General features: G+C 41.5%; 1 protein-coding gene across 4 annotated transcripts in view; it reads right to left on the bottom strand.

The window, feature by feature from the left end:
• CRTC2 (CREB regulated transcription coactivator 2) overlaps nt 1-22,505 on the bottom strand; it is a 161,268-nt gene that overhangs the window by 93,468 nt on the left and 45,295 nt on the right. For all 4 annotated transcript variants that reach the window (XM_069218165.1, XM_069218166.1, XM_069218168.1 and 1 more), the window contains exons 5-8: nt 19,446-19,514; nt 15,510-15,613; nt 4,622-4,651; nt 2,693-2,775 (exon numbers count right to left, since the gene is read on the bottom strand). In XM_069218165.1, the coding sequence (XP_069074266.1) occupies nt 2,693-2,775; nt 4,622-4,651; nt 15,510-15,613; nt 19,446-19,514 (286 nt within the window). The remainder of the gene's footprint in view (nt 1-2,692; nt 2,776-4,621; nt 4,652-15,509; nt 15,614-19,445; nt 19,515-22,505) is intronic.

Raw genomic sequence — 22,505 nt, 5'->3', positions numbered from 1 at the left:
TTGCTCCATCACTAAAGATCTCATGCTGCTTCCAAAGAAACACGGATCATATCTGCCAGAACACTCCAATGCTGAATCCACTGCAAGTAGAGCCACCGCTGGAGGGTCTTCATATGCCAACGCATGTGGTTGACCAGATTTAGTGGATGCGAAATAGCCCAGAAGTGCTCCAACACAGCACTCAAAATTAAATTCCAAACTGAGTATCAAAAAAGTCAAGTCGCTCAGAGTCCATATTTGAAAAGCATGTCAAAGTTCCATATCTACACGATTTCTAATATTTTTATCAAGACTCTCAGCTAACGATTCACAGTGCTCAACAATTACATTCAAGTATGGTAATAAAGCTCCATACCGGGTATGGAGCTCCATACTAGTGCAGAGCTTTCAGAGACTAACGTTGCTGTTCAAAGCACATTGGCATGGACTGTTCGTGAACTTTGATTTGCCACATTAGAGACGCTATTATAAGTTGTGAATTTTAAACCTGTTTGCCAACAAACACACATATATACATATATATATATATATATATATATATATATATATATATATATATATATATATATATATATATATATATATCTTTGATATCAGATGGAGCAATACATTGAAAAGTTAAGACCTTTTTTGGACATTATGGTTGGTAGACTGAGTGAAGTGGATGATTGTATTATTCAAGAGATTCATTTGTTAAACATATCTCCCAGGTGGTTTCCCCAACAACACAGCTTCTGCTGGTACAACTTTCATTTCACGGTAAATTGAAGGCAGTGCAGACAAAAGGGTTTATTCTTTTTCGAGATAATACACTGCTTACAAAAGGAATCAATTCTTCAGGTATTAATTAAAGCAATAACAATGCACGTAATAAATTTCCCCATTATACCAAGCCCCCAGGGGACTTCAAGTGATCCAAACGTTTGCAGTCAATGAGCTGCAGGTACATCTGGAATAAAACACCACCCAAATGAACAAAATCAATCAGGTTTCAGGTCCAAGCATTGTATGGAACCAGTCACTGTTTCACATGAATGCATCACTGGTTGAAAAAGCACATTCACCAATACAGGTTCTCTGGACCTTAGCGCAGAAACAGTGAAACAAGTTCTGCTTTTGTGTGAGGCTGTCACACAGCCGGCATATTTCTATGAGCACTCAGCTTGAATCCTTTTTGAGGATTAGGAAGCCCAATGTGCTGTGGAAATTTAAAATACTAACAAGTAGAATGTAATGAAGGGTCCTTAAAGGATTTCCACACTCCCTCAAAGTTATCAATTCATGTCCCTAGACTATTTTAAATTGTATTGGACTTTACGCTGGTTTTTGCCTTCTAGGAAGAGGATGCAATAATATGAGTGATTGATGGAGCCTAAATCAATATGAAGCCCTGGAAAGTATCTAAATAGGAAGCAGCAATGAGTGGTTACAACCCGATTTCAACTTAATGATATTAGGTGCTCCTAAAATATGGAATAAATACAAATTCTACTCAGTGTTCTTATCTTTCTTGGATCTTCAACTGGAGCCTTGGTCAACAGCAAAGAAATATTTGTGTGTATGCGATGTAAATTCAACAAATAAATACAGTGGCAAAACACTTTTTCAAAATAACACAGATGAAACAATTCACCTTACCCTGCTAACCTAAGTTATTAGTTGTAGGCACTTGTGCTAAACTCAAGGCAATACTACATCAATGACATTCTTACGGTTGTTCTAAAAACATGGATTGGCCAAGTACAAAAACACAAACACAAAAATAACACAACCTAGCAAACCACTGAGTAAAAAAGAGACAATCTCAATACAAATCTGAAGTCATTACGTTAGCTATTTGCAGTAGAAAGAATTACGTTGAAGACCATGTTCTCCATATGCAAGTGACATTATGGAAAATTTTAAAAAAAGAAACCATCTCAACGCAAGTTTGAAGTCATGACGTTAGCTATTTGCTGTATAAAGAATTAAGTTAAAGAATATGTTCTTCGTATCTAAGTGACATTATGGAGTAGAGGAAGGAAACCTTACTTAAGAAAAGAATAAGTGTACTCTTTCAAGATTCTGAGAGTTGTCAACCTTAACTACCTAACTTAACCAATGATCAAATATGCAATAGAGGGAAGGCAATGATTTAGCACAATTAGCCCAATAATTTTAAATTAGAATCATCTGGAATCAAACAACCAGAGAACATATAAAAAGATACTAAAATATAGGTCATTAATGGTATCTTTGAATGATATTTGTCCTGACTGCCTATCACCCTCTCCATTCTCACCAGTGACAACTTCATACAAGATACGTTTTAAATATCCAGCACCTAGAGACAGTGATTTCTGTATAGCACACTTTCAAATGCAATAAGTAGGACAAAGAGCTCAAATGGGTGAAGTGGATGAGTAAGATAGGCCAGAAAAATAGCATAGATAGTTTACATGAAATCGGAGAGGTAAGACATATAAACAAGAGAGAATGAGACACATAAAATATACAGATACAATAGACAGGTCGACTAATATTGCAATGTATGCTTTAAATTGCTAAAAAAAAGTGGGATGTAACACTGAAAACCCAGCCCTGGCTAAATGCATAATCGCAAACAGTAACAGAAATCCAAAATGTTTAACTTAGGCCAGCCTTTAGAGGGTGTGGGGATGTTATGGTTTACAGCTGCCACAGGAAATCTCACCTTTTTGGCATCCCACGGCTTTAACAAATGCTTGCTCTCCTGTAGGATTGCCTCCTCAATGGATGGCACTGGGAAAGGGAACACTGGGGAGGTAAAAAGATAACCATTAGTTGTGTGAGATACCAACGGCATCCCTCAAGGGATGAAGCTGCATGCTCATTAGAAAAGAAACCCAGGTAACTAGGAAACGCTGCCTTGCACATGGTTACTCCAGGACCAAGGATTCAGAGGCAGCAACAGTGGAGCTTAAGATGCTGAGGTCATATTTTGTTCAGACACAGAAAACAGAACCTGCTATTCCTACTGATTTTAATTTGTTACTTTTAATTCTACAAACAAATGGTGCCTGTAGAGGGATTCAGAGAATCTGCTTTGAAAGTAGATTTTGCAGATCTTCCCTAATATAAAGCACACAGGCTGCTTCTTCAGAAGCACTTATTAAGTCTTACACAAGAGTGTCTCGATGCCCACTAAGCTTGGTGGGTGTGGACATCATGTGCATGCTCTGCTTTACTTGGTGCTTGACATGATCTTCCGCTCCATGAAATCAGTCTAAATGGCCTATCCTTGCCACCTCTCCCACTGTTAAAACTCTAGGTATACCATGTTTCTATGTTAATGTGCTATGAAAATACAGGGTAGAGATGTTGCATTATGGTACGCTAATATATATCAAATAAAGCATGGCTACCCCTGCTATGTGCTACAATATGTATTTGCAGCACACATGGTCTAGAAGTACCAGGCGATTATGCAGTTTTAGAAAGTGGAGAAGTAGAAGAAAAGGCCGATTTAGTTATAAACACAGGGAGTTCCACAGCTTCTCTGCACAGACAGTCAAGGCATGACATCTCTCTTTAGCCTTTTCCCAAGGCAGTATAGGGAGGATTGGAGACCCGCAGAAACTCATAGAAAGGTTTAGTGTGCAAGAGTGGCAAAGGGAGGATCAGGTACCCAGGGGACAAAGTATAAGGGCAGCATCGGTGAGGATTTTGTGTACCAGGAGGGCACACGGAAAGGTTTATTGTGCCCCAGAAGAACAGGTGTGGCTGTTTAAGAGAAGCATAAAGTGGTGTTCTGAATTCTAGGGCACCACAGGGGTGAGAATGGGATATCAGTGCAGGACAAAGGAAAGGTTGAGTGTACCAGGGAAGAGAAAAGGGACAGTTTAGTGTTTCAGGAAAAGGAAAGCGAAGGCTGTGAGTGGCAGGAGAGCAAAGACAAGGGCTATGTTTGCAAGGGCAGCACAGCGGAAGGTAAATATATCATAAGGGAAAAGGGGAATAATCAGTGTGCTAGGTGGCACACAGGACTGAACTTTGTGCAACGAACGGCAGGTATACGTTCAGTGTACTGAGACTACAGTCAAGTGAATACGAGGCCCAAAGCATCTGAATGGCACATTATGGAGGACAGTGTCGATTTTCGTGTGTGCCAAGGCAGCAGCTGGAAGGTTTTACTATGCCAATGTAGTGCATGGAAGTTTTAGTGTTTCATGATGTGCTGAGAAAAAGTTTAGTGTCCCACATGGCAGAATTCAGTGTTACCTATTTAGTGCTTTTAAAGTGGGCATAAACAATATAAATGATGAGTTTTGTGCTAGGAAGTGCTGCACAGTGCTCAGGGTGCAATGCAGCACATGAGGACAGGATAGAATAAAGGAGTGTCCAATTTGCCTATGCAGCAGAGGGGAGCATTCAATGCATCCGGGTAGCAGTGCAGGGTTATGGTGACTGGGCCTGGACAATGTAGTGGAAGTTCTGGGTGTCTTGGTTGCTTCTGTGAAGAAAATCAGTGCAGGGAGAGTTCACTAGCCCAACTCAATACGGAAGGGTACTTGGTGCCTCAGTCTCTTCCATTCAGACAGCTGGAGGACGAAGAACATTTTGGGCAGCTGCAGAAAAGGAGAGGTGCATTACAGGACCTTACCTTTGCTGTCCATTAGTTCATCCTGCAAACCTGAAAGCAAAAAAACAGCCAATTATGAGGTGCAAAAGATCGCTAGTGTCAGCAGTAAAACGCCAACCAAGGAAAGCTTGATGGGAATATTAAAAAAACATAAAAGAATGACACAAACACTATTGTGTTATGCCTTAAACAGGGCAAATTCCTCTTTGGACTGACTTCAGAAATGTACCCAAAGTTGAAGGACTTTTTTATACAAATCCATTTCTGACAGCACATACATTCTCCCCTTTTAGTAAGCCAAACACAGAATGAGATTACATCACCATATTATTTTATAACCACTAGAATACTACTTACTCCACTAGACTATAAACATTATGTATCCAATCTACTGGAAACCTTTTTTCAAAAAAGTCAAACCGATATGGCCATGTGAACCATCCAAGAACAAATGTTTTTTGCGCCAGGGCTGTTTTTAAATTTGTTATATCAGGAACACATTCAACCATTAACGTGCTGATGAAACTCTTAAGTGTGTTAACTTTCTGGCAACACTCTTGACCTAGTAGTTGTCTGTGTTCCCAGGGCACATTTGAAACCACTGAATTGCAAATTTCATGGAGTAATCTTGGCACAGAAGTTGGCTTGATTTTCTTTTGTAGCTTACATTCCATGATCGGTTCGCAATTGAGTTGTGAATCAAAACACAATCAGCGGCAATGGTCAACTATTTGGCCTATACATGAATAATTGTCTAGGTAAAGTGGGAATAAGAAATACATGTTTATTGAGAAATGACAGCATTTGAATGCACTGTTTTTTCATGAAAAGGGAATCCATGACATAGTGCCCTGATTTTTTTGTATTTGGTCTTTGTTTGCTTTTCAATATGTTTCCTTTGTGAAGAATAGGAAAATAGTTATGGTGGTTGTCCCCAGCTTGTGTTTGGAATAAAACATCATGAGATTCATTTTGGTGTAACCAGTGCTCATCCAAATAGAATCCACTCACCTTTACACTAGCCAAAACATAATCTTTCTACTTCGTGCCGGATGCATGGTTGGCTATGAGCAGGATATAACTCTGTGCACTACTGGTGTAAAATGCCATGGTTGCTTTGGCATTACAGATTATATTCAGGTGTATGTTAAACCATGTTGAGGAGAGTGGAGACTCATGCATCACCACTGAAACTGTCAATGTGAAAAACATAGCCTAGCCACTTTAAGAGACGAAGGTCACCATGTCCATGAAGAAGAGACAAAAAATGTTTTTTTCAATGAATCCAGATACCATGAAAACGTTTTCAGAACCTATCCAGAGAATCTGAATGTCGAACATGATAATTGCTGCCTATAAATAGTGGAGTAATATCTCTTTCTTTACTTAACACCAAATTTTCTTAGACTGTACTGATGAAGAATCAATTGTTATGAGTACTTGGAACTGCTGATGAGTGCTAATGTGCGCTTAGATCATTATTAATTGTATGCCTGAATTTTTTACTAATGAACATGAAAAGGTTTTAATTCAACAGAGACTCTGGAAAGAGGTGCAATGTTGCAATATCCATTGATGAAAATGGAATGTCATAACTCACTGTCCCCAATGATTTGTACTAAGGGGAAAATAGAGAGACATCCAGGAATATTACCCTGCATATTTTCTCTGATGTTCATGTGAGCAGACATGTAAAGTTGTGTCCATCTCCGAGGTTATTTTCTCTCTTTTTTAGGACCAAAAGGAAGAGAAGGGAATCAGAGGGGAAGAACTTTGCTGAAAACGTTCCTCCCCTGGAGAGAGCCCAGCAGAACTTGGGCACTGTTAGGGTCTAAGAAGAGAAAATACTTTCTTTCACTTCTTTTGGCTGTAAAGTGTTTTTAAATGTAAGTTTAGTTTGTCTCTCTTTTTCACTGTCACAGGGGGTAGCTCTCAGAATCTGTGGATATTTAGCTTGTCATACAATAAGTACCTCTTGCAACCCTTAGCATTTTAAATTTATCCTTCAGGCTCAACACATGGGACCTTTCTCTCTTTCTGAGTAAAAGGATTGCTACTTAATGATGTACAGCACAGCAGTACTACTTACAGGGCCAGCCCTATACATTTTTTAAATATTTTTTTATTGTATACATGCCCTTGGATTAGATCCTTCTGCTTGGAATGGATTCCAATTTTTAGATGATGTTCTATACCTATAAAGAAATTATCACCTATCCCAAAACAGGTAGTACCCGGTGTGACTGCTAGAGGATTATTAGACCCTCCGCTAAGATCTTTGTGAACTGGGAGGTCTAGTGTTGTAGTACCAGCACAACGGACTCTTCCTTTTATTCTTCAATATACTATAGCAGCAAAATGCAATATTCCGTTTACCAAATACTAGATCTAAAAAGAATTTTTATTACCACTTGGCATTACTTCTCAAATGTTATCTTGTGTGGATGTATTGATCAGTGGACCTGACCTGATGAGAAAGTGTGGCGGATTAAGTGCTTGCCAGTCACTCTGCTTCAGGACAATGTGCCCATCAATGATGACCTAAGCCGGGGTCAGGGAAAATATTTAATTGTTTGAGAAAGCAGGGGCTTGCTCGATTGCTCAAAACTATGTGCGTCAATCAATCAACCTATTGGGGGGGATGAGGGGACTGGAAGAGTGCACCCCTCCTGTCCTCTCGAGCACTAGTCAAATCATACCAACGTAGAAACTGGTAGGTTTGGTAGGTCTTTAATTAAGCACTCCTAATGTGTGCATTTATCAAATAAACAGGAATGTAAAGAACCCTGTAAAATGGTGTAAATTACTTTTGTGGTTTTGGTATCTGTATCAAAATCAACATCTCACAAAAACCCAAGGGCAATAATAGAGAAACAAAAGCAGGCTATTAATACATTTTTAACGTTTTTATTTGTGCACCATTAATATATTGCAGAACGTATAAATTAGTTTTTGGAGGGCTGAAAACAAACACTACAAGGGTGGAGACAGGTTGATGTGAACACAAAAAGAGTGCAACACTGTTGCGAAAAGTATTGTTATGTCAACATTGGCACACCAGCTAATTAATGCAACAGCAGCTAAACACTTATCTGTAATAAAGCCGCAAACGTTAAACATAGCCTCCTGCAGCCAGAAAGAACTACAACTACTGGACACGTATTTTCCCATAATGTGAGCAACGTCCTTAATTTGTAGAACATTGGAACACTTTTTATGCATAAAACATGTGTAATTATTAAACTTTGCCTATCAGTGACATTTCATACATAGATGTTATGTATCCTTTGTTTTAAATAAATCGAGGTGGAATAAAAAGAAGTTTCAACAAAAAAAAAAATTACCCTAAATGTCTTTCAATTCAATCTTTTGAAAGGATAAAAGTGCGGGAAACAGGGAAACGTGGCTCAGACTACTCCAGAAATCCAACATACAGTTCAGCGTATGTGAGTCCCGGTTAATTTGCCTGCTCTGTACAGCAAGAATGACTGAACACTGCACTTTTGCCCTTTTTATATTCCTCACTTAGAAAAAATGAATTTGGAAATGTTATTTGCTTCACTATATATTTTTTGAAGTCAGACACAAATGTTTTTGTAAGGGTAAAGTATGTTTGTTCTTTTCTCTTCAGCAAAGCGTAGCTCAGCTGTGTTTTCAGTCATGATGCCAGCTCTCTGGGACAAATGCTCATAAGTTGGGGAGGAAAAGCCACGAAAGGATAAAACTGTTTTAGGCAATGTTTGCCTTTCTTAAATGAAAACTGTTGTATCTAACATTTGTCAGGTGGTGCCCTATTACAGACTGAAAGGCAGCAAGAAGAACTGCTTGCAGCAAATATGGGATGGCTCTAATACTGCACAGATTTGCCCCAGAGAGAAAGAACCACACTTCTCATCAGATTTGTTCTTTAGAAGAGAAACTAAACCATTAGCAAATCTTGAGGAGCCCTAAAGAGACCAGTGATTTCCTACTGAAGAGCAATCATCCAGAAACACATCTCCACAAATGCACAGAAATACCACAGCAGTGGCTGCACCAACTGAGGGTGAACACTTCCTTAACTTGTGAGTTACTGACATTATCATGAACTTCACCTACAGGAACTCAATGGAGAACTTCTGCAGAGAAGTAGCACTGCGCGCACTCTCTCCCAGCCTGCACCCTATTAAATCTTCTTTTGCTGTGATTAGGCTAATGGGCCTTGGAATGCATCTGCACACTTTGGACTGCTACTGACCTGATGATATGCAAGCAATATTTCAAGTGCCCGTAAAGAGAACTGCTACTCCTTGCTGAAGGAGGCAATCACCTAGAAACACGTTTCCTGGAATGCCCAAAAGTACCAGCACTGCCTGCACCAATTGATGGTGAACACTTCATTACTTCAGTGTTGCTGAAACAATCATGAACTGCATTTACCAGAATGCCTTGATGAACTTTTGCTGAGATGCCTGCGGGGTGCACCATTCCCCTTGCCTTGATTTAAATATTAATGGTCTGTCTCCGCAGTAGAACAAAATGTAAAACAACAATGGACTAAAGTATTTTGCACTTAGTGTGATTGGTAAATGCAGATATTGGTCCCATGCTTGATGTGCCTTAGAACTCAATTTGCACCTCGCTTGTGATGCCCAACAAGGCCGAAGGCTGTCTGGGGGTGCTTGTATGCCTATCTAGAATGGACATCACCTTGCAGTTCGGGTTACTGGTACAGGACCAACCTTGATTTTCTTATGCCTGCTTCCTCTCCGGAAAAGCATGAAGGCTAAAACAATGATGGACTGGATTATGACCCAAGCACCTGCTAGTGGCTGAGACTTTTGCAAACATTCCACTTATCACCTTTCTGCTCCAACATGACACCCTAAGGGCAAAAAATATTCCCAGATGTGGGTCCCATGTTCGCTTTGCCATGGACTCAAGCTGCACCGTAACGATGACGCCAAACAAGGTCAAAACTGTTTGGGATTGCTCACGTTTCTGTCTAGAGGGGACCTGGCTTCATAGATTGTATTGGATTTTTCCTATTGGAGCAGCACCATGATTGAGTTGCATACAGCGGGTCCCAGTCTTGAATGGCATAAAGGGTAAAGAGAAATGGAATGAAACAGAGCCGGCAAGTGCCAGTGGCTTAGACATTTGCACAAACTCTACCAATCACCTCTGTGTTTTTAGTGGTGATGCTCTAAGTGGGAACAGTATGCCCAGCCTTGGGAATCTGCGCTCTCCGTGCCATAGGATTCAAGTGGCATTTCACTAATGAGCAGCAACAAGTCTGAATCCGGGATGGGGTTTCTTGTTTGACTATCTAGAGGCGATGTAGCTTGGCACTTTAGGCTCTTGGAGTAGTTCCAAGTTTGATTTGATCCTGGCTAGTCCCACCTGGAGTGACATAGTAAGCAAAAACAATGCTCTGGAATACAGCCTGAACAACTTCCAGTGCTTCTGCATTCAACCTATGACCTTTGTGTTTTAATAGACCTAAAACACCTCACCACAAACTGCCACTTATAAATAAATTGTGGGCGTATCTATAGACACTGGCAAATGAACGACAGAACATGCTGCTGCCCCCATACATATTTAAAACGAGCCCCTGTAAGTTACAAATACATCACAAGGAAAGCAGCTTCATGTCAGAACAACTCAGAAACGGAGCCCCTTGGATTTATGCACTGTTCTTACGTGTGCTAGCCCTCTCCCCACAGAGCAAATTGGGAGGCCGCCCTCGTATTGAACTAACAATACGTACAGAAGAGAGGCGGCTGAACAGGCCCCTGTGTTTCTGAATGACAGCAAGGCGGTGGGTGCAGTCAGAACTTAGGAATATTCAGAGAGAAAGGATGGGTGACGAGATTGGTACTGATGTATGGGAGGCAGCACAGAGATCAGAAAAGCAAAGTGGAAGTGAAGGAAACTCTGGAGCACCTGCACACATTGGTGATGGAGCATATAATGAGCAGCAAGAAAGTTGAGTGGCTAACTGAGAGCCAAATCCTTCTTCCCAATAACAACACCATTTGGGGATTATTATGTAAAATAAAAATGGTTATGGCATGACTGGACACTAAATGAGAAAACGTCTGTGAAACAAGACAGCGACTGAAGGGTCAACGGCTTCAGCAAGAGGGCAGAATAATGAGAATCAACGTCTTCAGGGAAGACATGCTGCACAGCCTGAGGCACCATAACTTCTGGTTTCAAACTGTGCCACAAGCAAAGGAAAAATAAATCCCCTTATACCTGACCCTGGTCTAATCCATGTGACAGACAGATGTGCAGGTGAAGTGAAAGTAAGTAACCCCATATTGGACATGGACCGAGAAGCAACCCCTGCAAGAACAAGACGCAAGAAACATGAGTAACAATCGGTTCCATCCATTCTAATCTGCAGAAGACGTTAGAGTGAAACCTTCTGTAACAATGAAATGGCGAAGAAGCTAATCTTATACACAGAAACCATAAATTAGGGAGAGTATTAAACCACTGGAGCAGTTCATTCTTACTTTTTCTGAGCTCTCTGGTGACAGTATCAACAAAGTAAAGTCAAACCTTTACATGGAACATAGCATATCATTCCCACTCAAATAACAGAATGAGATATTTGGATATGGTGATAGTTTCTGAAATATAGGGAATTCATTACTTTAAATCGTTGTCAAGACTGAGATTTAAAAAAACAAAAGAACAATGAGTTAAAATGTTGTGTGCAAAATCAAATAAAATTATTGGTAGATGAGGCACAATTGTAGGATTGGATCTTTGCCATGAGGCAATTAAAAAATGCTATGTGGAATCATATTGGGAGCATGCAGTTGATTCAGTTTACACCTAAAAGAAGATCAATTGATTATTTATAGGGACATTTATAGTTTATATATGGCTTCACCACTTTTTGTACGTGGTTAGCACAGTTCTCCTTTTACTTTCCACTTTCATAACATGAGACAGCAGCATGTTAGGTGAACCCAAATAAGGTGAATCATCGGGAGACACAAACTTGTATCCGACCGATAAGTAGAGAAATGAGAGATGGCTGGAAACTCTGATTTGGAAAGTGGGCACAATGTGAAGAAGCACAGACATATGCACTGGCTCACTCACAAAAAAACATAAGTGCACAGTTAGGGAGGATGTAGAGCCAAGCCAGGATCAAAGTGTCCTGGGATTATTTCTTGGAATCTTGTCGGACCACAAAAGCTCCATGTAGGGATGATAGTGAAAGAAGCACAGGAAGACATGAACCATTGGACTAGGATTCCTCATGCTGTGAGGTCTTGAGCTGTCCTTGACTGTGTCAGTGGCATCAGGGGAAGAAGTCAGTTTTGGCATTTGGGAAACAATAGACCTCTGCCTATGGCATTGTTTGGTAAAGGGGGAGAGGAGGAATTACAGCAAAATAAACCTGCAAATTCCTCTGTATAATTAGTAGCAAGGATTGATGGACAGAAAGACTGAAGTAAATGTACTTTTTTGCATCTCTTGAGAATACGTAATTGTTATGCAAAGTAGTCAGGGAAGAAACCCCCCCAAAGGATCAGCGATGGAATGAAGAGGAGGTCTTCTATGACTACAATCCAGACCTTTTCTCTTCATCTCTTTGTGGGTGGGTGGGACTGGGGAGTAAGGAGGGAAGTTTACACTGTCACCTTTGGTGAGGGAACATGGGATGTCTCCCTCTTCCTATTTATGATAAGCCTACACATGCCTGGACAAACCGCTCCCTCGCTGGTGTTGAATGTATAGACAATTAAAAGACGCATGTGATGAGGTTCAAGCCAAGGCACCACATGGGTCACCAGCTGAGGTGCCACAACATCTCCATTTATAATCCTTGAAGAGTTTGAAGCCTGAAGGTGTAGGTGGAAGTGTGGCTGTTTTAGCCAGCAAAAGCAATGTCTGAATGTGACTTATGGGTCACCTACAACAAATGAACTGAGGTAAAGTGGCAAGGGCAACTACATAGCTACAGTGAGAATATAACTTCCAGAAGAACGAGTTACTTACCTTCGGTAACGCCTTTTCTGGTGGATAACCTAGCATCCTGCAAGTCGACAGACACCATCCAATCTCCATCGTTCAACGCCAAAAGCACCTGAGCTAGGGACAGCATCTTGAACTTTTCCTGTTTGAGGAACCAATTCAAAATCCTCAGGTCCAGGATTGGTCTCAACCGACCATCCTTCTTGGGAATCAGGAAATATCCTGAATAACAACCCTGACCCCTTTCCTGTTCTGGAACCAACTCCACTGCACCCTTTGAAAGGAGGACTAGAACCTCCTGTTCTAGTAACAGGAGATGTTCTTCTGAACAGAAGGATGGATGGGCGGGATGCAGGGGGGGGGGGGGGGGGGGGGGGAACTCCCGAAAGGGAAGGGCATAGCCTTTATCCACAGTGCTGGTGACCCAGGAGTCCGATGTTATTGCCTCCCACATGTGGAGAAAGTTCATTAACCTCCCCCCTACAGGAGTGGTATGCAAAGGAATAGGTGGATGACTAAGGCTGCTTCCCATGCTGCACCCCTCCAGGGAAAGAGGAAGAGGCAGAGTGCTGCTGGGTGGCTCATCTGGTTCGGACCCTACCCCTTCCCCTGTATGACCTATAGGGGAGGGCAGTGGCGGCCTGCTGCTGAAATCTGCCCCGAAAGGAGGAGGAGGAGCCACGACCAAACCCCCTAAATCTTCTGAACAGCCTAGAAGAAGCAGAAGAGGAGGCTTGCAAGCCTAACTATTTCGCTGTGGCTCTACTCTCCTTAAATCTTTCAAGGGCTGAGTCCGCCTTTGATCCAAAAAGTTTATCCCCATCAAAGGGAAGATCCAGCAGGGCTGACTGAACATCGGATGAAAATCCAGAAGAACGAAGCCAGGCCTGTCTCCTTGTAGCAACAGTGGTGCCCATAGCTCTGGCCACAGAATCAGTCGTGTCCAGCCCTGACTAGATTACTTGGGTCGCCGCAGCCTGACCATCAGATACAAGGCTCAACACCTCCTGAGGTACCTCCGAATGAGACAACTTGATCTCCTCCATAAGGGCGTAGATGTACCTCCCAAAAATGCATGTGGCATTGGTGGACTTGAGAGCCATACTGCAAGATGAAAACGCTTTCTTGGAAGACTGGTCCTTCTTTTTAGAGTCCCTGTCCGAAGGCACACCCGGAAAAGAGCCTGGGTCAGTGCGAGATGAACATGAAGCCTGTAAAACCAGGCTCTCTGGAGTCGGGTGCCTCGACAAAAAGCCTGGATCCGCAGGAGCCACACGATACCTGCGCGCCACTGTTCTATTAACAGCCGAAGATGACACTGGCTTTTTCCAGATCTCTAAAATTGGGTCCAGAAGAGCCTCATTAAATGGCAGAAGTGGCTCTGCAACTGCTGAAGCAGGATGTAACACCTCCGTCAATAAGTTGGGTTTTGATTCAGACACTGGCAGAGGAAGGTCCAAAAAGTCAGCTGCTTTTCTTATAACAGAGTGGAAAGATGCAGCCTTCTCTGTATATTCTCCAGGAGATGTTAAGTCCCGCTCTGGAGAAGTGTCTAAAACACTTGCCGTATCCAAACCCTGGAGCTCTCCCAGAGGTTCTTCAATTTCCCCCTCCTCCAGGGCCTGCTTTCGATACTCTTGTTCGATGCCGGACGCCGATCCTCCGATGCATCTGACGCCAGATCTATCGGCGCCGTGGTCTTCAGCGCCGACCGAGGCAAAGGATGTACAGGAGAAGAACTCTCCAGCGCCGGAACAGCAGATCTAATCGGCGTCACAGGCTGTGAAGACTACGCCAAGGGAACCGGCGCCGAACCAGCACCTCCCATAGGAAGGAAGGGCATGAAAGGTGCCGGTCGTAAAGGAGCCGGAGCACCCATATTAAAGGCCAATGGCCCCGAAGGACCAGCCGGTCCACCACCTGGAGCCATTAGTTGGAAAATGGCAAACATCGCATTTAGAAATGCGGAACTGTCAGCACCTGGAGTCGGGAAAGCCAGATACTGCGGAGCCTGAGCTCGAGGTGACAACAGCACCGGCCCCAGCGTCTGAGAAGCAGGTGAGAACTCCTGATCCTGTTGAGGTACTTCGAAAACAGATGGTGGAGTCGGTGAAGTCGGTGATGCGGGAGGCGTCTGCGGCTGAGGAGTGATGGTGGGACTAACCTCCCATGTCTTTCGGCGCCGAACCGAAGGTGACCTCGAGCGTGACCGTTCTCTACTCGACCGGCGCCAAGATTCACGACGGCGCCGGGAGTCACGGTGACGCCAGTGAGACTTAGGCGATGAAGATCTGCGCCGATGCCACTTCTCCTTCTTTTTGGACTTCGCCAAAAAGAGCTTTGCCTCGCATTCCTTCAACGCTTTTGGATTCATACGTTGACAGGAATCACATTTCTCCACGTCGTGGTCGGAGCACAGACACCACAAGCAGTCCACATGTGGGTCTGTCACCGACATCTTGCCTCCGCACTCCCTGCAGGGCTTAAATCCCGACTTTCGTTGAGACATCTCGAAGAAAGAAACAGTAACTGTGACTACGCAGAGTAGAAACAGTAGCTCCCTCGAAGAATAACCGTTGTTTGAAGGCACGGAAAAAAGGGAACTGACGTCGGCAAGGACCTCTTATTGCCTGTATGACGTCAGACGGCGTCGCGTGGGCAATTGTGACGTCCTCGTCGACGTGCAGAAGCTAGGAAGAAAATTTCCGTCGGAAGCTGGCGCAGGGGGAAAATTCAATGAGTGAGGAATCCACAGGTAGTTGTATCCATCAGAAACAGTGGTTCTAATGTTGTGGTGAAAAAGTTGCATGACCTGCTCCAATGCAGTCTGTGCCTAGAGCTATTTCAAAAGTTGAAAGAAAAAAAAAAAATCGGTCAGATCATCATTTCAGTGTCATTAGGATTATGGGAGCCAGTGACTACTCACCACTCTTCCGGCCTGGAGGGGTTGCTCCTTGAGTAGAGCTGTGGTAAACATCCTGGGGACCAGGATTCATTACGCTTGTGTGGAGCGCAGAATCAGAATTTGTTCTAGATTAAATAAGACATGAATTACAAACCAAAATGGTGACCCTGAGACACATATGAGCAACAAATCACACAACCATACTTTAATAACAAACACTTAATTTCCGAAGTTTGGAGACCTACAATTCATAAGCCTGATACCCTTCTCCAACACATTTGACCTCAATATCTCACTGCAGATAGGCAAATAATGTAGGTCCAGATCCTCAGCTCCAAAAGTGATTGGGAGTGTAAGTGTTTCCGTTTGTGCGTCTGTGTTGCAACAAGGACATTTTTAGCATAAGGGACTCTATTCAACGTTTAGGCCGAGCAGATTTACTGTGAGGTAATCTTATTACTGGTTCCAATGTGTCTAGTATAGGGCTCTGGTAATTGTCATGGTAGAGTCATTTTCTGCACTTGCTCTATTCAGAAGCAGTGGTATATGGTCAGGACACTCTTAAACACACCAAATTACCAGTTGTTCAGTACTGGCAGGGTGTACACTCTGCACCTGTAATTACTGGTAATGTGCGTTAACACCCTGCGGTATTGTGAAATTAAGAGTTATACCCCATGGAAAGGAAAATCAATGTGTGGACCTCATTTACCGAGTGTAAGGCCACACAGAATTCTCAATAAAGCTAATGGTTGTAGAGGCTTCTGTGCGGGCTGAAGGTGGAGGGAGGGGCCTGAAGAGATCATGAAAAGAAGTTGGGCAGATCCAGGGGACAAGGCCCTGCTGCTATTAAGTTAAAAGTCTACAGCAATTTTTGCAGCCGGGGTTTACTGTTTGCATAAACAGGTCCATTTTTGCAGCACCCAGGAATATCAGGTGTGAAAACACCGGGTCATTAGTGATTGGGCACACCAGGATTCCATAGAGGAGCTCTGCTCGGCCCTACTCCTAATAAAGGCCATTGTAAATGTCTGTGTTAAGTATACTTTTGGTTGTATCATTATTCAAATTCTCTGGGATGACACAGGAAAGCATCAGTTATCCTCTTCATGTACTTGAAGAACACCCCTGAAACTTGAAACCAATGCTACGGCCCAAAATCCTCCTTCTCACATACATCGGAAGAAAGCTCATTTCCTACCTTGCGTCACACTACCTATCAAACACTATATAAAGCAGCAGGTGTCAGTGTGCACTGTTAAGAATATTTTACGAAAAACAATGGTACATCACTTAAAAACACAACTATCCCATTTATTTGTCAGTTACTGTGATCTATGGAGACCTTTTATTTGGTACATGCTTAGAGCTGCAGTTCTTCCAAGATGAATATGTGAAGTGCCTGCTCTAAGAAAAAGGTGTGTGTTCCCACTCAAATAACAGATAAATGTCTTTGTAGACAGAAAAATGGTGACATAAAATAACTTGGGCAAAGTCACTACAGTGTGAGTGATGTATGAATTTGTTTTAGCACAAGGAGGACATAAAAGGTGGGAAACTGTTTCTTGAAAGCACTGGTCTTGCAATTTGGTTTTTGCTTTAGACTCAAGCTTAAGTTTTTCTGTCTTTTGCTACTTTGGTCAAGAGGTTGTAAACATCTTTGAAAAACAAACTGTGAACTTGAACTGTGGACTGTCCTATGAGTCTGCATCCAGACACTTAACATGACCAGAAGCACAGAATTGTTTGTATTTAACACAATTTTAAAAATATTTTGTCAAGAGGTCAATCTTTGGAAGCAATTGTTTTTTTTCTTTATGTTGAGTAAGGAAATAAATGAATGTTAGACCATACCATGCAACATGTTGCCAAAGCAGCATGTAGGAAAGAAACTTTTTTGCAACCTAGATCTTCTCTATGTTGGCTTCCGTTGCACTCATTATTAGCCAGTTATATATCTAGACAGAAGGGGGCAAATAGATGAAATTACCACTATTTCTTTAAGTTAACCTTCTGTGGAGCATGTGAATCGAACATGTATTGCCTTATTAAGCAGGGTACAAACTGCTGTATGGCACCTCAAAGATGACAGCTAACAGAATGTCCTACAAGAGGAGTGCTGTTGTCTTCCCCTGCAAGGATTGGGCTTAGACGCTGGATACTACTGTTAAACTAATGTGTCCACTTCAACCTTCTTAATAGGAAATCCCTTTTATGAACTGATTGCACATGTGTGTTTATTTAGTACTAGGTGTAGTCTAATGAAAAACACAGAACCGTGCAGAGAAACAAAACTACCAATGCAAAACAAAAGATCAACTTCAGACATAGAAGAAGCATATTATCTAACAGGGCGATGCTGTGGAGTACTGAAAGCTTTATGTATGTAGTACCAGCCAAACCAAAAAGCAGTAGTAATCACCATTGTTAAAATGTATTTCCACAAATTAATCTAATTGTCATATTGCTGAAGGGTTGCAAACAGAGGGCTATTAGTTTAGATAAAAACAAATTCAGCACTCAAGAAGTAGACTACCCAACACAAAGAATATTTTTTCTAGTCTTTCAGGGACACGAGGGTTGGTGGAACCCGGAATCAAGCGGATGCCCCAGGTGAAGAGGATATTAGGGTAGTTAAGTGAACTATCTCTGATGGATCTAAAACTCATAAATTAATTAAATGGAGTGCACAAAGTAACATATTAAGCTTATGAAAAACCCTTTGCTTGTGGCAACTTAACACAGGTTCGACTTTGCAGCCTTTCATGCTTGCTTGAGACTTTGGTACTTGTTCTTTGTATCGAAACTGTCAGAGCTTATACAATGGGAACACCAAACACGAAAGTGACTGGGCCCTACTAAATGGAAAACATTGTAAAAGGGAACCACTTTCCTACTAGCTCAGTGCCATCTGCCAATGCCTAGATGTAGTTTCAGGCTTCAGGGAGTAATTCCACTAGGCGATGTTCCTGTCGCATCTTCTCATTAGAGGTGAGACACAGGTAAGCAGACAACAATAAATACAGCTGTAGTAACTTGTCTGCCCCAAGTGTGGAGACAAGTCCTACCCTCTGGTAGCAGGAAGAGCAGATCATTCCTGATCAAACAACTGCACCTAGCCATCCGGGCAATACATAAATGCATAATAATAAACAAATCAAGAGCTCTATCAAACATGATGGTTCTAAGGAAGACCTTGATTTTAGTGACCAGGACAACACAGTTCCTGGAGTCAACAATTCATGTATGAACCTTATGTTTTCATCAAAAAGTTCTTACAATACCTCTTTGGCTAAAGGGATGTTAGTCAACATCACTGATATTGGTGACTTGAAGAGACACATTTGATCACTACGTCTTGTAGAGTTCTGTCAGATCTTTACATACAGAATTTTTGTAAGGTGTTGTGCCCTATCATCACAAATAAGATTAATAAATTCATGTACTTTTTCATATTTGTGGTGAAAATAAGGTGCTTGCTGCAATTTCTAAATGTACTATGTATTATGCCTGATCACCAAGCGTAAGGTGAGCTCAACCACCATATGTAGTTTCTTAGGTGTGCCTGAATACATAATCAAGGGAGAATGTAAGTTGTGGGAGTTTTCTACCACTTCTTCCAAGCGTGAGAACGTGTATCCTATGAACACAATCTTTCCTGTGTTTGATGCAGTAATATCAATTTGAAGCCTCGAAGTGAATTCCAAGTTAAAAACTAGAAAACAGTTTCACTAAGCACTTTCAAGATTAAACAAACTCTGAGGTTAAATGAAAAAGGCCAGTTTCTGTAAAGCAAGGACTTGTCAAAGATTATGTCATTAAGTAGATATGTCTGTGCATTCAGAGCATGCTCTGTGTAGAGCTCCTTTATGAGGATTGGCATCAACAGAGGGGCCAGTCATGAGACATACATCCCCGAAAAGTGCAAAAGAGAAAAGCAAATAAAATTGAGTTCACCTGTTGAGTGCAGACGGCAGCCTAAACAACTGTCCTTTCTCCATCGGAAAGTTACCCCAGGGCATATTCCTTCATAATAAAAAACAGCATCATTACTTTAGGGGCCTGACTGTGTAGGGGTGAAGGACCCCAATAGGGTAGCCGAAAGTGCATCAGTAACAAGAGATGTCAGAGCAGAGACAGATAAAGACCAAGATGGAGAGGAAAAGCGTGGAGTATGAGGAGGCTGGCTCTAAGGCAATCCACACTTCCTTCTCTGCTTATTCTGCCACTGCATCCCCCCACCCCAAAATCACAGTGCTTAACCTAAGAATGGTAATAATTCCCTCCACTCCTGGAAAAGGCAAGGCAGGTTACTTCAAACAGGTAGGAAACAAAAAGGTAGGGTCTCTAAACTAAGGAATTCCCAAACTGGTCAGCCAGCATCATCTTTTCTGAAGACACCAAATAATCTGCCTACATTAATGGAAGACTAATCTTATGTTCACCAAGGACACCATAACATTGGCATATAGAGGGGCAATCCAATATTCCAACCCACTTGTGCTCTAAAAAAGCATCTAAACAAGATATTTGTGTCAATGGTGACATCACATTTTTACATCAGCAGCTTGTGAACGACAGCTCTGAATAAGTTAATACTTACCACTAAGGCTGCAATCCCTTAATCTGTGGCTTATGCATGACTTCAATAGTTGAATATTCTCCAGAAGGCGGGAGGGATCTTGGCAGACAATTTTTTTTTTTTAAAGGACTCCAAAAAGTGTGCTTCACTGCACTTCAAACAGCTTGCCTGCTCAAACAATAACTGCTTCCAATTGTTCTCAACCACCTCAGACTGTGCTTGCAAACATCAGAAAGAGCACAAGGCAATATTCTGAAAAGCTTGCCAGAAGGCTAAAGAGTTCTGTGCCATGTGGAGTCAAGCCAATTGTTGAACAATTATCACAGATGATCATTTTGTAATATGGGGAGGAGTAGAGGGTTTGACCCAACTTCCAATGAGTAGCCCTTGTAGTAGCAAACTTCCATAATGATCCAATAACTATTCCTAGTATTCAACCTACATATTATCTCTTCTGGTTTTTAAACAACTCGTTAGCATGTCCGTACATGTTTTTTTATATCTTAACAAAAAGTTGCAACTGTTTGGCTCCTTCAGAAGGAGAGCAACTTACTTACTATTCATGAAATAATTTTTGTCTCTAAACAGTATTATGTTATATTATAATATGATATGTAAATCACTCCCCAACAAAAAGCAAAACATTTTGGATGCTTTACTGGCTTCATTCTCAGTAGGATATGTTACATTAAAGTTCCTTACTCTTCCTAACAAATTTAATTTGGATCCTAAATACACTGATCCCTTTTCACATGTCAAAGCTTTCAGACCTTTGACCTTGAGAGCTTAGATAGGCCCTCATCTTTCCTACCATCTTCTAAGATGTACAATGGTCCTCATTTTGGGCTTACTGAAAAGCTTCATGAATGTTACAAACCACATCGGAGATATCTTAGTTTTACAAATGTTTTGGTGTTATGGTGACAAAACCTATACATCGAAATCCAGGGGTGTGCAACTTAGGCTCCATGCCAGGGTGATTGTATTTAAACTCTTTAAGTGGCCAGCCTAAAAAAACTGACCTTTATCCAATTTTCGAGGACCTATTTGGAACACATCTACCAGCCAGGATGATCCCAATATACTATAAAGTGATTACATATCTGTCTTTGCAAGGTATACCTCTTTTATTTTTGGCTGATAATATGCTTTATTGTGGTGCTACTGAGTCCCATTTGGCAGCTCCTAAATAATTTGTTGCTTACTTTAACATCCAAACTCTTCTTTAAGTTGATTCAATCCATTCATCTGCCTATGCTCTGCCTTTATTAATTTATTTTACAATATCAGAAAAGTTTAATATTTGTTGGATTTAAATAGTACAGAAGTTGCAGTTTATGAGCAGTAAATAATGTCAGTTTCATTAGGGTTTATTGTGTATTCAAAAATGCAAGTCATTAGCATCAGTCCAGACACAATAGATGTGAAAAAGATTTGAACTTTAAGCTTGTTCACCTCAACATATTGAAAGGACAAATGTCTCCTTTTTCTACAAATCTTAAGGTAGACATGAGATGCTCAACTTTAGTTTTAACAAAAACACAGGAGACAACATTTATATTCCAAGTCAGAAGGTGTGAAAAGCTGGCACAGCCTTACTCGACATATTTTAAAGAGCCTTCTAACTGCAGAACTTTTGAGAGCTATAGATTCACTGTGATTTAATCCTACACAGTAGTTTATATATTTCTCCGACTTTCTTTCACTTGGGTCTTCTAAATTTATTCTAGAGAGTTTCCACCATTTATTTTTAGTCCATCCAATTTTATCTTCAGTCCTTTTCACTATTCTAAATGAAGCCCTAAAGCTTAACTACACAATGCAAAGAGAGCTCACGTTTGTAAGACTTAATGGCAGATGCCAGCAAGACTATCTTCCTTTAATCTAAAGTTTTAATGCGGATGTAATGGATTTTAGACTCAACCCAAGCTTGATGTCCCTGGCTGAGCCAGAACAGCCAAGTAAGTCATCAGTGCATATTTTAAGCAGGTGTAGATTCTCATAGGAAAAAGCAATAAATGGGAAGTAGTGTTTTGGAACTAGGTTCTCTGAGAGGGCCACTATTTTGTCGGATTTCACCATTAAATGGGCTTGTGAAAGTACAAGTAAGACTAATGCTGTTGTACTGCAAATGAGGCAACTGATCACAGGCAAAGTAGCCATTTAGTTTAGGTACTACTAATACAAAGATATAGGAAGGTACTGCTCAGTCAACAAAGAGTGAGCATGTCAGAGCTTGGCTCCATTTACTGCAGCGGATACTGTGTTTGTCCTTCCAATGAACATCACTAATTACTCTGAGGCACTTCTGTGTCACTTCCTGCAAAGACTTGACCATTTAAATATCCCTGAGATGTGTTCATTTGCCAATCCAATGTTATGAGCTAATCGTCACTAAACAACCTAAGGCCGGGCCTCCTCTCCTCCAAAGCACT

The sequence above is a fragment of the Pleurodeles waltl genome, chromosome 12 (assembly GCF_031143425.1).
Source record: "Pleurodeles waltl isolate 20211129_DDA chromosome 12, aPleWal1.hap1.20221129, whole genome shotgun sequence".
In the NCBI taxonomy this organism is placed as follows: Eukaryota; Metazoa; Chordata; class Amphibia; order Caudata; family Salamandridae; genus Pleurodeles; species Pleurodeles waltl.
Note: the sequence above shows the minus strand (reverse complement) of the source record. Positions and strands in the feature narration are given on the sequence as shown.